Below are 16,944 nucleotides of genomic sequence, written 5' to 3'. Positions count from 1 at the left end.
CCATCTTTCTAACGTGTCGTATTACATAGCTTTGATTGATTGATTGATTGCCTCTAACCAAAATGTCTGACTTCCCTTTAAATGTCAGTCATGTGTCAGTGAGACTTTTATCGTGAATACTTTTATGATCGATGGGATACTCAGTAGGCTGTTTTGGGTAGTTTCTGTGGCAAAGTGAAGTCTCCAGAATGGTTTTTAATTAACACAAGGCGAAGAATAAACGAGGAAGAGCGTTCACACTAGCTGGTCCTCATGCTCTAACAAAAATCTCATAGCAGGAACAGTGACAGGCGCATTTTTCTCTTGGTGTGAAAAGGATTCTCAAAGACTTTTCGAAGTGATATTAAACAACATGGAATGCAGAGTAGTTCCACCCCTCAAACCATCTTTAATATCAATCAGTGCTTTCCAGTCCACATCTGATTAGGTAACAGTGCTGAAACCTGTCGGTGTTGCTCAGTTGTAAAGATTGAGAGGTGAAATGCACATCTGGAATGCGCTGGTTAAAAAGGTAAACCACAGTATAAACATTGAATGAAAAGCAACTACTGCGGACCTCATATAGAACAATTCTGTTTTGTCAGCGAAGCTCATTGCCCTCCATTTTGTCATTAAAATACTCAGTTAATCAAGGAGAAATTTGATGCAAGTGAACTTTACACGCAACTAAGAAATTTAAATTACATAAGCCTTTGGGAAGTGACTACCCTGTGGGTTTGCGACCCCCGACATCCACCCATTGACACATTTCTGCAGCGCAACATTTCTCATAATTTTTAGGACTTATTTGGGTGTTGATGTTTTCAGCATGACACAGACAGAAACCTTGAGGACAAAACCTAGGTTTTTACAGCACGGGGATGTGAGAGATTTACTTTTCCCTGAGGCTAAGCATGCCGCTGCGGTGGAGAGAGTGAAAGCTTATTCCATTAGTGCCATACTTACAATGGAGCACTTCCCATTAAAGTTTGTACCTTCAAATAACATAAGTGGAGCTCTCTTTGTGACCCCAAATTGCCTTAAACTGCTATTTACAACTTTAGAAAAATGTTTGCATTCACCAACATTGACTGAAATTACCAAAAGTAAACATACATTACAAGGACGGTAAAGCATATGAGGTTGCCCATCAAGGCATGCGTGTAATTTGCAGCAGGCAAGTCTTCAAGATGCACAGTGACAGTGCAAAGGCACTGTGCAGAAGTATTTTAATGGTTTTTTGCTTTCTTTTGGGGTTTTTGAAGCATGTAAACTGTCTGGATGTATGGCTCAAGCTTATATTGGACTCGATTCTATGATCGAAATGCTCATCAGGAGGGTCTGATCAGAATATTGCCGGCAACCATGTGCATAGGAGTTCCCTCAATCCATTCACTCACAGCCATTTTCAATGCCGAGTTCCCCATCTTTCAAGCCGTTCCAGAGGATTTTGACTGATCTTTCAAGAGCCACAGGATATTGTTTTCTGTGAAAATATAAGCACAAGACCTACCAAGAATAAAGAGTGAACTCTCTTCTTTCACCAGGAAAAAGTTTGGTTCTAGATTTTTTTCTTGTCTCTTGTAATTATTACTTGATAATTAGCCATTAACTTCAGGTTGGTTCACATGATATTCAGTGCACCATATTTATCGGGGTCTGAGTAATCTGTAATGAGATGGAAACAAATATGGGTCTCAATTATGAAGTACAGTATATGTGTGCTTTTGTTTTATAATCTCTGCTAAACTTGACCCAATGAAGAACAAAACAATTACTGGCCTATGCCACACCTGGCACAAGTCCAACCCAGCATTTTGTGTGCGTGTGTGTGTGTAATTCAACTAAATGCCAAACAAGCTAACAATGCTGGGAAACCCGTAAATTCGCTGACAAGGGTAAAAAGTTCACACAACTGACAAGTTTACTGATGTAATTCTTTGGCATGCTTAGGTGGCAATTTAATTATGATCATAAAAGTGCCAATCAAAAATCAGTGGGAGATTCAGAAAGATGATCTAGGAACATTACATCACTTCCAAACCAAGCTGAATTTGTCAGACTCTTCAGCAAAGAAAATTAATCTTGAAATGAAAGATTACCCAGAACCACAGAACAAAAACAAAAATGAGACCAGTAGAGTCACAGTAAAAACGAACTTCCATTAATCCTGACCACTGGAATACTTCTTGACAACCTCCGTAATTGCTGACATCCTATTATTTAAAGAGGAAAACTGACTGAATTGCTTGTTTACAAATGGTAGGGTGTCTGCAGCGCTTGTCCATCTGAAATTAAACAACCAAGTAATGTTTCTAACTATTTTCAAAATGTGTCTTGTGGCCAAGCTCTTTTGAACTTTGCTAATTGGGACATCGCAATATAGCTTATTCACATAAACTCCTCACATCACACTTCACTGGTCATGATTTCGTACCTATGCTGGGCTAAAATCCTCCGTTGTCATTGCATGGTGGCCTTGCATAAGTGTAAATAATTTGCAATTAATCCATATGTGTGCAAATATAGTGTAAACTCTGGTTACATTTTATTGCCTGAATAAGTAAAGGTGATTAAAAAATAGAAAAATCCTCGAATGGCCCAAAAACTAAAGGACTTAATATTTTGACTCAAAGCCCAGTACGTGTCACAGGTTGCAAAAGGTTTTGAGGACTCCTTGACGTGCTGCGGCTTGTTAGCTTCATAAATCAAAAGGCACGTCTGGGTCACATTCCAAGACACGCTCATATCTAATAAAACAGAGGCCCACCACTTTGCCATGTAGAATGTCCACTGACAAACTTCCCAGGCTATCAACATTCTTTAGATTCTCCTGCCACTCAGTCAGGACATTATATTGACTGACCAATGGATAAAGACCTTGTGGCTGCATGTGAAAGAAAAGGGTTACACTTTCACAATAATCATTTGATCTCATAATTGAAGCTTAGCCTACAAAACAAAGTTTTTAAGTATGTCTCAGATTGCTTACACATTTATGAGACTCTGTGATGTACTTTGGCAGCTTTGCCTGCATGTGCTGCAGTGGCAAGCTGCTAAGCTATGCTGACCTGTGAGACATAAAGTGCAACGTGTTGAGGTAGCACGGTGGTGTCTAAGTAAAGCAACTATCTGTAATTTCCGTCTCCTGTCTCGTTTTGATTAGCCCCTTTTCTGACCTTTGAGTGTGCTCTCCTATACTTAACGTGAGTTCAAACTGGTGTTTGCAACAGTTAAGAAGCACCGAATCCTTGATTGAAAGAGAACCTTTTCCATAAAGATTCAAATATGGCTTTTAATAAGAAGATGACACAGACATGTTACTGCCATTTGAACTCACTATCTCACTCATGTATTTACACTATGACACACTCATTCATTAATGCATTCATTTTCCCTTTCCACAGTTGAAGGTTTTGAGAAGGAGCTCAGAAGGTGCAAAATCTTCAAATGGGTACAGCCATCTACTCGGGATTCAGCCTATGCAAATACTGCACTCCACTTGAAGAAATAGCAACGCAAACAAATAAGTGGACAGGATATCAGATTGGTGTGTTGATGGCTGGGGTTTTGCAAAGACAAGGAATAATAGATCAGAAGATTTGACATTTGAAGCAGATCTGTTGTAAATCTATGGTGACTACAAGTCAATCTGTGAGGGGCTGTTGATATTGTTTCAAAGTTTTATCTTATCTGCCTATCACTAGAAAATAGTCTGTGAGTAGGCCAGTAATCTTTCCAGCGTGTCCTGAGTCATCCTTAAGGTGTCTTTCTGGTGGCATGTGCCCAGAACACCTCAACAGGGAGTTGTCAAAGAGGCATCCGAATCAGATGCCCAAGCGACCTCATCTGGCTCCCCTCATTGTGGAGGAGCAGTGGCTCGACTCTGCGCCCCTCCCAGATGACCGAGCTTCTCACCCTATTTATAAGGGAGAGCCCAGACACCCTTTAGAGGAAACTTGATTTTGGCTGCTTGTATCTGGGATCTTGTTCTTTCATTCACGACCCACAGCTCGTGACCATAGGTGAGGGTAGGAACGCAGCAGGACCATTAAATTGAGAGCCACGCCCACCCCTTGAAAACTGTACTTCACAAATAAACATACATAAGTGGGAGTGAACAACTGAGTCCCAGATAATAAATAGAAACATTGAAGGCAGTGAATGTGTTAAGAAACCTCAAAACTGAGTTAAACTGTGAAAAAAATGCATCATAAGGCTCCTTTAAAACATTAACCAGTATAGTCAGCCAGTTAACTTGCTTTACCTTGAGTTCACACATTAATCTCCTTTAATAAATTGAAACAATGGCATCGAGAGGGTAACGTTTTGCCGATGACCATATCAGAGGTCCCAGAAGATGAAGAGAAGGGAATGTGACAAAGAAGCCTTTCATCTAAAAGACAATATCAGGGCCGTCAATTAGTACACGGCAGATTAGAGTCTGGGGTGCCGGCATTCATTGTCCCTCCCTCTATTGGGCACAAAAAGAAAAGAAAAAAAATCTAATCATACTCTTCCTCTGTTTCAGATTAAACCAAGCACAGGCATGTTATAATCCACGTGATGGGGCTTTAAGGGGCTGGTGCAGCAACCTGATTTCAATTGAACTTAGTGAACCAGATGAAAAACCTCACGGCCCCATGTGGGAGACGTCGGAGACTGGTATTTTAAAAACATACGGTAACAAAGACAATTTTTAATACTGCAATTTAAAAAGTAACAGCCATGCACATTGTTGGGGAAATATTGTGTCACGGGTCCAAAGTAAACTTGGTCAAAGTGCTGCCACTTCTTGAGGCACCGAAGTGGAAGAGCTCCACCCAAGCAAGCATCTATAGGTATTCCGTCCCTCAGGCATTAATGGACTAGCGACCTCACTATACTTTCAGAGTTCACAGATGGAAGAACGATAAGGGAGCCAGGGCCTAAGGGTATGAGTGTTTCTTAGTTTTGGAAATAGACGTGAATAACATGAAACCAATTGAAAGCAGAAATCAGTTACGTTTCAAGATTCTTTATTTATTTACACAAAAACAACGGCTAGTCAAATGTGGCAGCCAGCAGTTCTTGGTGACTTCATTGTAACAGAACTGTGTGGTGTAATTTTTCAACAAAATGGGAGAGGGTGATAGTGAGTGACATAATCCAACAAGAGTCTTTGTGTGCTGACATTCAAGCTGAGTTGGGGGGCTAGAGTCAGATTTGAGTTGCCAACTTTAGGACTTGGGACTTGTTTGGCAAAAATTTGGAATTTATTTGAATACTGTATGATTTGCCTCGTCTCAAAATAGTCTGGTATTTGTTTGGTTGATGAAAGAAAAGCAATCCTGGCAAGTAACCGGAATGTTATGATGCAGAGAGCAGAGTCCACTTGAAGCAGGAAGTACAATTGAAAATTATGGTGTCTGCATTCAAGGAATATGATTTTGACAAAAATCAGGAAAAGAGAATGACAACGTAAGGTTTGCAACTCCAAGATCAGAGACAACAATATGTCTAAATTCACAGTTAAGATCACCGATAACCTGCCAAACATGAAACAAAAACATTGTTGGTTATGCGTTTTGTCAAGAAGACAATCAAGGAATAGATAATACAGATCTTAGCTTTAAAAAAGTGAATCGGCTTAGTTCAAATGCATTACTACACTAAACTAATGTGCTTATCTTCAGATATAATTTGTGACTTGGCAATATTGTATGACTTGATTCATGACTTCCTTAACGTAAGTAATGACTTGACTCAACTTGCTTGAAAATTTGTTGCCTCCATTGGACTTGGTTGATTTCTGCCATGGTGACTCGTGACTTTCTTGCCCTTTTCAGGTTAAGACTCGAGACTGAGTCTCACATCTGCATTCTAGGTGATATTCGTTGATGTTAAGTAATGCTTCTCGTCTGTGTAATTACTAGTGGTTAGATAACCAAAGTAGTCATTTACTGTGAAAAAAAAAAGAAGTTACACCCCGGACAGGTCACAAACTAATCAAACATGAGAGAAATGTGTCCATCTATTTTTACGACATTTGATCTCATTAGGGTCAGGGGTGACGTGGAGCTCATTCTCACTGATTCTGGGTGAGAGAAGCAGGTCTCACCCTAGACTGGCCAGATGTCAGGCACATGAGCGGAATCAAAAGTGTAAAAATTCCCAAATTTACAAATGAGTAATATTTGTCTGGTGAGACGTTGAGATTATGGATTACAGTCTCAGTTCAAGCCTTCCTGTGATCGTTTCCTCACCATAAGTCAGTTGCAGACAGGCTCCAACTAACCACTAAACTAAATGCAATATAAAAATGCTGCATAGATTTTTTTTGTTGTTTTTTTGTGGGCGGGATTCACATGTTATAGTAAATGTATTGAATCAGGAGTGACAGAAGGGGCTAAATACTGCCCTTTTGTTTTTGTTTGTTTTTAAATAAACAGTCTCTTTGAACCAGGAAAAAAGGGTGTAGTAAAGAAATAAATGAGAGGATTAACAGACATTAACAGATTTTTTTTTAAATACAAATTGTTGAATATATTTTAAGGGCAAGCATACAAAAAAGGAAGTGCAGAGGCAGTAAAAGTCAAACATACACGTGCAAAGTTACACCGACAGATGAATTTTATAGTTCAAAATAAGTGTTCCACTCTTCTGTTCTGTTTTCTACATTCAAGACAGGAAACAAGTTGCAATAAATCTACATGGCAAAGTCTAACTGAGACCAAATAGTAAACGCAATGTATGAAACCACAGGGTTGTGTTGATCCTGACAGGAAGAGTTTCATGGGCACTTTCCATCTCTCAAATGGTCAGTGAAGGGGAGAATCCACTGGAGACTTACGAGCCCACGTCTCCTTGTAATGAAGTACTTTGCCCCAGCAGATGAATGTGCCCTGCAAATCTCTCATTGGACCTTTAAATATTTAATGTCCTCATGGCTGACCCATGCCCCCCCCTTTCTATCTAACCCTCTCAATGGATGGCATCGTGCCACCTGGCCCAAAGCAACCGCAGAGTGAATAGAGGGCACACTTTATTGTCTGCAAACTCACGATTCACACAATTACAAGTTATGAGCAACCGAGGCATTCATTTGAGAGTGATAAATGAAGACTCAGCACCCCCCCAAAACCCTGCCCTTGCTACTTACTGTATCTTTGGTTCTTTTCCGACATGTGAAACCAGAAGAATAGACGCTATAAACCACAGCCACCTTGGAAATGATCCTTCCTAACTTGTTGGTGCAGTAAAAAAGTCAAACTTTTAGTGTACAGGAACCCCTTACAGGGGAGAAATCATTCCAAGGACACCCACAAAATCCTAAAACCTTTTCTTATGAGAATAATTTGTTTGTTTGTTTGTTTTTCTCAAAATATGTACATCAAACATTGGAGTCCTCAAACGTTTTGGGTCCAGGGACTCCTTAGAGTACAAACACTTTCCCTAGAACAGACTCGCAATCCTAAAGCCAATTAAAATAAGAGGAAGTACCATGCGCTACACTTTCATACCACAGGAATTAAACAGTTGCCTATTTTGGATGTTATGATAAGAAATAATAATTCCTTTTAGTTGAAATGTTGAACTTTCTGGGAAGTGAAAACTATTAAATGGATTTCGTATTGAAATCAAGACGCCTCACAGTCATATAAGAGCTGTTATTAGGGAGACAAAAATGCTTTATGGTGATTGTTTTATTGCCGCACTGGTTGTCTTATGTAGGTACGCAGTTTTTTTAAAATGACACACAATAACAATTTCTTGCAAATTATTTTGCATAACCAAGGGTACGACTTGCTTACCCGCAAGGGTTCGGGGACACCGGTTTGAGATCCGTCATATGCACCTTACCCATTATCTTACTTCCAACCAAACCATACCCAAGCAGGAAAACCCAGCAAATCCCCCTTTTGTCACAAGAGCTCGAGACTTGATGATAATCTGCCCGGCCGATGGGATTCTCTTCAATTCACACCCCCATGGTGTGAGAATTGCAAGGGGGTGGGGAAAAAAAAAACAGAGAGAGGTGCCTCACAGACGTAGCAACTCTTGAGGGACGGGTGAATGACCGGAATCCGCGGACACTTTGAAAGGCGGCCTGCGAATCGCAAGAGTCAATCAGAAGATAAGACGACGCGGGGAGCAAAAGGAGGGATACATAACAGCGAGTGAAGTTTGAAATGCACAATGGCATTCCCAGGAGGGGCCTCAAGAAATCTTGAATGGTCCATTCAGTCATTTGTAAAATGCATTGAATGCGTTGGCCCCGCTTCTATTGACCGGCGTTCACATCTGGCACTTAAAATATGCTTAAACTCACGAGTAAATCTGTGAAAAAACTCATGGGATTTTACTCGCATCCCACAGGAAACTTTGGTGACATGCATTTCTCAAGAACATGTAAAAGAGGTCTCCTGTTTCATGTCATGTGTTCAACAGGCTGTCGGTAAGGATAAGAGAACACACCCTAAAGCGAGACAGGGACAAAGTGCCAGGTAGAGAGATCCGGTTTCCTTCCGCAAAGGCCAAGTGTGTTCTTGTGGTGGAAAACTATGCAACTGATAGCTGAGGGGGCAAAGCGACCACACAACTTAACAAGAAACTAATATTCATCTTTGTCAAAGTAGTCTGGGCTACATATTGATCAGTACCAACTCAATATTGAGACATTACAGCAGAAGGTGTTCACCATGACACTTCTTTACAGAGGTTGCGAAGGGGGTTTGCCAAGCTTGCAGTCTTGTCAAATATTATCTAATCATTTCCATGGATCATGAAAGTCTTTGCTTTTGGAATGAAATCCAGTCAAGGGATACCCAATATGATTCTTTTCTCAGGTGTGTTCGTAACCTGTGACGTGCTTTCATGATGAAATTGCATCTAACGGCGACAAAAGCATTTTCACTTGTGGAAGCAACACTTGACATCCAACAATATATGCACTTGACAATTAGTGTGGATGGAGATCACAGTGACGACTTGACCAGCAAATCAAGTATATGCTCCGTGTAAGAAGCAAAGGCTGTTAGCTAAAGATAATCTGTGCATCCAAATATCCTGATTGCAGCTCGACTAATTATTTCCCTTTGACATGTTAGATCGAGGTACAACAATCAGAAGGCTTACGAACAGACATCTTCATACATGGGCAGCTCACAAAATATTAACTTAGTTGTTTAATTTCACACTGGGCAGCTCACAAAATATTAACTTAGTTGTTTAATTTCACACTTACAAGAACTTTAGACAGCGTACTATTTGTGGAATACAAAGTAATTCATTGACTTCAAGCTCTTTTCAAAGCAAAATTAACAAATTTCCCATCTGTTTGAGAGTGCTTTGACTGCTAGACACTGAATAATGTTTTCTGCGAAAAGAACCGGTGAACCTGCTAAAAGAAAGATTGTTCATTCTTTCACTTGGTTTGGGTTTTTATGTTCCATAATGATCAGCAGTAGAACATCAGTTGGTTTCACCAAAAATCTGGGTTTCTGACCAAAAATATAAGAAAACAACAAAACATACCTGTCAAGGAGGAAAGCGTAATGATCCTAATACTTTTCACCTTTCTCACAACTCAATCAATAAAAGAAAAATATCATGACTGAGAAAAGGCTTTAGATGACAAGATCAGTAGCCTTTTTTTTTGACATGCCGTTCATCATTCACTCCATGACCTGCGTCATCCTTTCTTACACTTTCTACTACCTACTGTGACACATACTCTGATTATACCATATACCCAGACAAAACATATTTTGTGCTAGTTTGGGGTGCCTAAACCTGTCTCTGAGCTGAGATTCATTGCCTAATCTTTATATTCTATTGAAAAACTGTGCGGATCTCAAATCCGAAGCGATGCAAGGCCACCGTCTATAGGTATCAGTTAGTCTTTGCAACTTTTTTTTTCCGCAAAACATGAATCACACATCCACAAACCCCAAGGTTGGAGCTGGGAAAGAAAGATAAGTGAGGGTTTGTCACAAACGGGAAAGAGGTGCTGAAAGAGCACTGAGTGTGCCATTAGTGCCGGAGACAGTTGGCCATACTGAACAAGTGGCCATGTAGACCCTCAGCCTTGAAACAGAAGTAACAATTATGTACAGCTTTGTATTTTGACACTCCCAAACTCGCCTTTTTTACATAAGGGGCAACATGAGCGTCAAGAAGACGAGAGCACCTGAAACTCAAGTGGAACCACATAAAAATACAAATAACTGGTGTTGGTTAATATTTTTTCATAATAAAAAAAACTGTTGCCAGCTATCTTGTCTGTGAAATGCTTTTGTCAAAATAACCCAATGAATGGCCATTTTTATGCAAATGAGGAAGTGTTCATCCTGCCACCTATAATGCAACAGCGAGTATGGATTGTGTTACTATGACAACTAAGGGCAGAGCCAAGGGTGGCTGTACTGGCTGCTCCCAATCTAAAAAACCTACTGTGCAGCGCATGCAAGCCCCCAAAAAGACACCACAGATTGGATGTATAGTTGTGCCTTGCAATAGAAGTGATCCAACTTCCAATTTTTGGGTGGTTCACAAAAATGTTTGTCTTGAATTGTAAATCCTTGAAACAGTAGGTAATGGAAACAAAATATGGAGCAACACATGTAGACAGACAATACAATCACACTCCCATGCATTATCCTCTGTGAAGAATGATTTATAGTGTGTCTAACTTAACATTGACTCATCATCAGATGTATCCATGTCTGTATTAAACTGCCATCATGTGACCAAGGGGTGCACATGAGAAGGGACAGCACAATGGCCATTGAATTGAAGCAAAAGGTGTTAGAACAACTGCTTCATTCTTTACATTGATTTGCCATTATATTATGTTTTTATAAAGTACAATATACTTAATCAAAAACAACTTGAACATTTTTGCGTGGAGGCTAGAAGACAGTAATAGATGTCCCTTCATTTAAATGAGGAAAGATAATTTGAGACGATTTGAGATGAATGTTTTCAGTTCCAAGCATGGTCACTAAATGAATTAAACATATCTGAAAGCACCATTTTATTTTCCCTCATGAAGAAGGCATTTCATGAGCAAGTTGCTAAATTACAATTGTGAATTAGTGTAACGGATCAATATATATGGCACGTGCAGAGGACAAATAGGCAAAACACTATGTTGTCTATTTGAAAGAGCAATCAATTATGTGTTATCAGAAGTTAACAATGCTAGCTGAAGCTTTTGTTTGCATATGACAAAACTCAAGGCAACTCGACTGAAAGAAAGTGGTGAATCGTCACACAGCCTACCTTCCAGGTCAAAGGCGAGGAAATTCACAGTGGAAGTGCTCATTATATAATCCAGCCCCAATAGGGCTTTGCTTGGTTGTGTAATTTAACACTTGATGGTTGGGCAGGAGCTCCAGAGAAGTCACTATTTGTGTACAAGCTATCAGAAAAAAAAGTCACTTTTCCACATTTTGTCCCCAGTGAAGGTTACGCCATATGTGCCATCTTTTGACTCACGAGGAAGAAGAAAACTCAATGACAAACAACTCAAACCTTTCCCTAATGTTTCCGCCACATACGTGGACTAATTTAAACAGTGTGTGTGTGTGTATGTGTGTTTGTGAGGTGGATGTGTGTGAGCAGGCAGGGAAGTTTTGAAACTAGGCCATGTTTTTCAATGTCCCGAACAGATCTGGAGATTTGCAACGAAATCCAGATGGGTCAATCGAAGTAACCAAAGCAGGATGTGTTCACAAAAACACATCCAACTCAAGGTAAACTACACTAAATAGACTGAATTTCTCAAGAGTGGTTCTCCTTTCAAGACATGTTGTGTTTGTAACTTGTGTTAATGTGTGGTCCCGTCCGTGATACAAGTTGTTTTTTTTTGTTTGTTTGTTTTTTTCTATTTTTACAAGCGACAGCTAGTCTGTTTAAAACAATTGCAAGCCTATAAACAAAGAAGAATGCACAACCTTACAAATGCCGAGGAGTTAGGCAACTTCTATCTTGGGGAGTGACACACACTTACATAAAAAAAAAAAAAAAGTGGGCTAGGATTGGATTGAGGACATGGAAACAGGGAGTGTTAATCCCTCGCTTCATGGTTGTACAAATGTGAAGAAAACTGAGACAATAAAGGAGTCACACACCACTTGACACTTTGATTGACCCCCCCGCCACCACCCTTCCTGCAAATCCAAACCTTGCTACCCTGACCCTCCAAGATAGACCCTATCTTCCCAGAGCCAAGATTCTTAATGATCTTTCAAAATCCACGCGACGGAGGTGGCGCCTCTGCGCCTCTGAGCCTCGATGTGCGGCACCTCATGAGGTGGTCGATCGTGAATAAGTCCGTTTCCTGACTAGTACATCCAGGGATTAGACATCACAAGGTTCAGTGAGTCAACAGAATCCGTGCACAGCCGTCTGATTTGTTTCATTAGTGGTCTAAAAAGTGCGACTGATCTGAATTTGTTAGCCTGGTACCCGCTTTGTAAATATGGCCAGACATGTTATATCCCTGTTGAAAATATGCAGAAAATTGCAGTTCTATTTCAAAATGCAAGTCTTTTTTAGCTTTTTTGTTTTTTTGGGGTGGTGGGGAGCAGCGGGTGAAACAATCTAACATGCCAGCCCCCTGGCACGGTCCTCTCGACCTGCTTCATACAGTATGTTAAGTGCCTTGAGATGAATTATGTCATTCTGTTGACTTGACTACGCGTTTTGCATTGCGTTTTGACCGCATCGTTTCACAAACGCAAGAATTTCTTGACGTGGGAGGAATGCCACAGGTTTGTTTGAAAATGATTTTAAAACAAAAACAACAGACCGTCTGCATTTATAGTGTTTTGGATGTTGTTATTGTTCTTGTTGAAGTCATTTTCACTCTTAGAGCCTATCAGCTCCTCAAACATTTTGCTATATTTTTCAGTAAATTTATATTTAGTGAATGCCCAATTCATTTTTATGTTGGCTCACTTGATGGCACACTGAAAATGGCGTAGTGGAAATGATAAAATAGAAATGATGCATTCTAGGTTTACATTTTCCAAAACATGTTCTCTGCATGATGTATCTGTTAACAAAAATACCTAATTTTGTTCAGTTAAAAATAAAAAGGTCAGCATTATAATGCGTACGATATATCATCACATTTAATTAAGCGGCTGGTATTCATGGCCTTTTTTCCCTCAGCTGTCACGTCAAGTACGCACAGGTGTGGGTTACGTCTGCCACAGTTGTCAGGAGATGGAAAAAAAAAGTTGTTAGAAAATATGTATTATAATACAAAATATAACACTACTGCATGCGGCACAGAGACTCAGCTGGTAAAGCGCCTCACAGTTCTGAGGACCCGGGTTCGATCCCGTCCCCACCTGTATGGAGTTTGCATGTTCTCCCCGTGCCTGCGTGGGTTTTCTCCGGGCACTCCGGTTTCCTCCCACATCCCAAAAACATGCAACGTTGATTGGAGACTCTAAATTGCCCCTAGGTGTGATTTTGAGTGTGGCTGTTTGTCTCTATGGGCAACGCAGTTGGTTGGCAACCAGTTCAGGGTGTACCCCGCCTCCTGGCCGTTGACAGCTGGGATAGGCTCCAGCACTCCCTGTGACCCTCGTGAGGATAAGCGGCAAAGAAAATTAATGGATGGATGGATGGATGGATGGATGGATTGGGAAACTACTGCAGATTGCTATTCTGCAGAGCCCAGATTCCGCCCAGCTAGATCACGTTAACCTCAAGTGACTACATTTACACGCACTAATGAATCTGTTTACTGACATAATTGGGTTTCTCTGCATTGGCAAGCCTCCATGTGAAGCCCGAGTTTACATGCACTTAAGCAGATGTTTGATGTGTCCATAGATGTTTCGTTGCAGATTTCTTAACAAGGAAGTGGTCGGTTGTTGCCTCTTGCTCACTGGTATGACTGCAAAGGTAAATGGATAACTGTATCATTCACTTTTTCTCGCATGAGTGCTCATGTTATTTTGTGCGCAAAGGAGATCTGACTCTCGATTATGGTGGAACATTAAAAGGAGAAAACAAATTCAAGTACAAAATAAGACACGTAAATATTTGGTTAAACTGATACGCTAATTCGTTTTGTGGACGGCCTATCATTTTCCATTCGGGAAATGAGATGCAATTATACTGTTGTTTATTTTCATTTTTCATTTGATTTTTAATTGAATAGAAAAAAGGCTGTTTTGGTGTTCCATAGGATGGGTCTCCTGTGTGCTTGCGGGTCAAATAGGAGACCCCCAAAGCCAACTGTGATTTTTAATGTGGCATCTAATTCAGCCATTAAATGGCACAGCGGGGTGTCCCCTTACAAGCTCTACGCCCTACACCCACCCCCCCCCACCCCTTTTCCTCATCCTGCTACCCTTCAGGCAAAACCACTGCTGGGTGCATGTCAAAGATCACATGACAATAGGGATTCCTGACCCAGCCGGGGACTGGGAATGAATTAGACCCTAATTCAAGCATTTCACATGCAGTCAACAGCACTGCGGCCCAGGACAGAATGGAAGGATTTGGAACGCACGCACGTTGGACACTAGGTCATGTTGTCTATGTGTTGGATCACTGGTGGGTGCCTAAACATAGAAGACCCAACATTGTGATGAGTTGATGATGACTGGCCAAAGGCAAGAACAGTCTCGCTTTGTCACAAAGTACCTGACCCACTGAAATCATGTCTGCATACAATACAGCGAACCGCAAAGAAATTTAATCCAATTTATGACTGCCCATAACTCAAATTTGGCTAAATAATGCGAGATGTAAAGTTAACTTTTGAAGATGGTGGCCTCATTGATCCGTGTCATTTAATTCTCAGGGCACTGAATCAATCGCAACTGGACATTCAGAACAGTCCAGTTCCGACTGATACTTTTGAAGCTTGACAATCGCTCATAAAGTGCTACGGGAAGTAGGTAAATATTCCCGAAGACAATCAAAAAGGAAGTTTTACAAGGTTCCACCGACGCACCACTGCTCGCATCAGAAATAAATTTGAAGCAAATGGAACTTTTCAAGATGTCCATCAGCTATGTTCTGGAAGACCTCCAACATCCACCAGCCCCACAAGTCACAAATGATTGATGTAAATTCCCCTCTGAATCTCAAAGAAGTCCATACAGCAATCGGATCGTAAAATAGGATTCCGGATTTATTACCCTGTTCTGGCTTTTACAATAATATGCATTTATGCGGTAAATCAATGAAGGTCTAAAAGTCAGACCGAACTCAACCAAGACTCAGTCATTTTTCTGTCTTCCCTCATAAGCCTGAGGGCTCTGATCCCTTATCAATGAAATATTAATAAAGATCCTCTCAATTTCGTTTGCCTATCAACTGTCAGCGCAACAAAACATTGGTGAGATTAAGTGCAAACCGCCGATTAATTATTCAACTACAAAGAGAGTTCTTTCATTCATTAATACTTTGTGTGCCTTCATTTGTTTCAATGCAAGGCGTAGGAAGCCTGTGGTTCAGGTAAAAAAAAAAAAAACACAATGAGCAACATTTTGTGGTCATATTGAGACAAGACAAGTAGTGGAAAAACTGGGCTTGAACAAATCTACGATTATAACTTTGTAATACATGGAATCTGCAATACTGTATAGGCTGTCTTCAAACTCTCAAGTGGCACAAATCTGATGCATCACATTAGCATCAATAGAAAAGACAGGAAATCCTCAGCTCGCATTCAGCACTTTTACAAACATAGGTCAAAATTTGTATTGAATATGTGCCAATGAGCCTACAGACACATGTCAGATATACTCCCCCAATAGCTGCATGACATCAACAAAAGACACCAATTGCTGATGTATATACTCTGCAGTCTGCGCAAACAACACAAATTAGCATGCTAAAAAAAAACGCTGTAAATCAACACTACATATAGAAACAAATGGACTCATACCCCATAAATATCTCATATCATAATTTACATGGGAATTGGGAACTTTGCTACATAACCCATACTGAATCAATACTGAAAGGGCCATGCCATCTCATATCTATCTATCTATCTATCTATCTATCTATATCTATCTATCTATCTATCTATCTATCTATCTATCTATCTATCTATCTATCTATCTATCTATCTATCTATCTATCTATCTATCTATCTATCTATCTATCTATCTATCTCATTAAAAGATAGCCACTATATTACACAAAAGTACAAAGTGGAGTATGCAAGGATTTCATTATCTTTCATTAACAATGAAATCTTGTGTGTGGGGGGGGGCGCACTTGTTTACTTGTAACAATACACAAAACAAGTGGTATAAGTCTGACTGTATTTCTTACCTGTCCATTGCATTGCAGCCTGGCTTGCAAAGACGAAAACGCAGCACAAAAACCGCCCCAACCCTGAGGTACACCTGCAAGGAAAAAAAAAAAAAAAGGGGGGGGGGGGAGCTCTAAAAAAGGAAAGAGGAAAAAAGGAAAAAAACGTGCTGTACCTCATCGTAATCTTTCTTGTGCCGCACTCGAGCCAAGAAGAAGCAAGATGGACTTTTGTCCACTCGTTCCCGGCCGGCGTCGCTCCTCCAGCTGATTGCACTCACAGAAGCTGCAAGAAGTGAGCAGTGTGTGGGGCCGGCCGGGCTGGTGAGCGGCTCTCAGCGCCCACCGGGGACTTCCGCCAGGTCCTAGAGGAGGAGGAGGAACCATTGACTGCAGCTGGGCTCGTAGGTGTGTCTTACCCCCACTTCCCCCTTCTTCTTCTGGAGACAGTGCGTCGCAATTTCATATTTCCCAAGTGGATAGGGTCCACACCATTTGGACTTGAGTAGAAGTACAGATGCTTGTTGCAATAAGTCTAAATCTTCTGCTTTTAAAGAAAAAAAAAAGTGTGCTAAAATGGACGGACTGATTAGACTCCTAAAAGGAAAACAAGTACAGATTGAAACATAGGACACTTCATGTAAAAATAAAAATAAAAGAGACGAAAAATGTTAGATTGCCACTAAA

The 16,944-nt window shown here is 40.5% G+C and overlaps 1 protein-coding gene across 2 annotated transcripts in view; it reads right to left on the bottom strand.

Annotated features, from left to right (window-relative positions):
- col18a1a (collagen type XVIII alpha 1 chain a) overlaps window positions 1–16,674 on the bottom strand; it is a 71,340-nt gene extending 54,666 nt beyond the window's left edge. For both annotated transcript variants that reach the window (XM_061841653.1, XM_061841654.1), the window contains exons 1-2: window positions 16,434–16,674; window positions 16,279–16,352 (exon numbers count right to left, since the gene is read on the bottom strand). In XM_061841653.1, coding sequence (XP_061697637.1) covers window positions 16,279–16,352; window positions 16,434–16,438 — 79 coding nt within the window. In that variant the 5' untranslated portion in view covers window positions 16,439–16,674. The remainder of the gene's footprint in view (window positions 1–16,278; window positions 16,353–16,433) is intronic.
- Window positions 16,675–16,944: the final 270 nt, after the last annotated feature.

This window comes from Syngnathoides biaculeatus, chromosome 14 (genome assembly GCF_019802595.1).
Source record: "Syngnathoides biaculeatus isolate LvHL_M chromosome 14, ASM1980259v1, whole genome shotgun sequence".
Classification (NCBI taxonomy): domain Eukaryota; kingdom Metazoa; phylum Chordata; class Actinopteri; order Syngnathiformes; family Syngnathidae; genus Syngnathoides; species Syngnathoides biaculeatus.
Note: the sequence above shows the minus strand (reverse complement) of the source record. Positions and strands in the feature narration are given on the sequence as shown.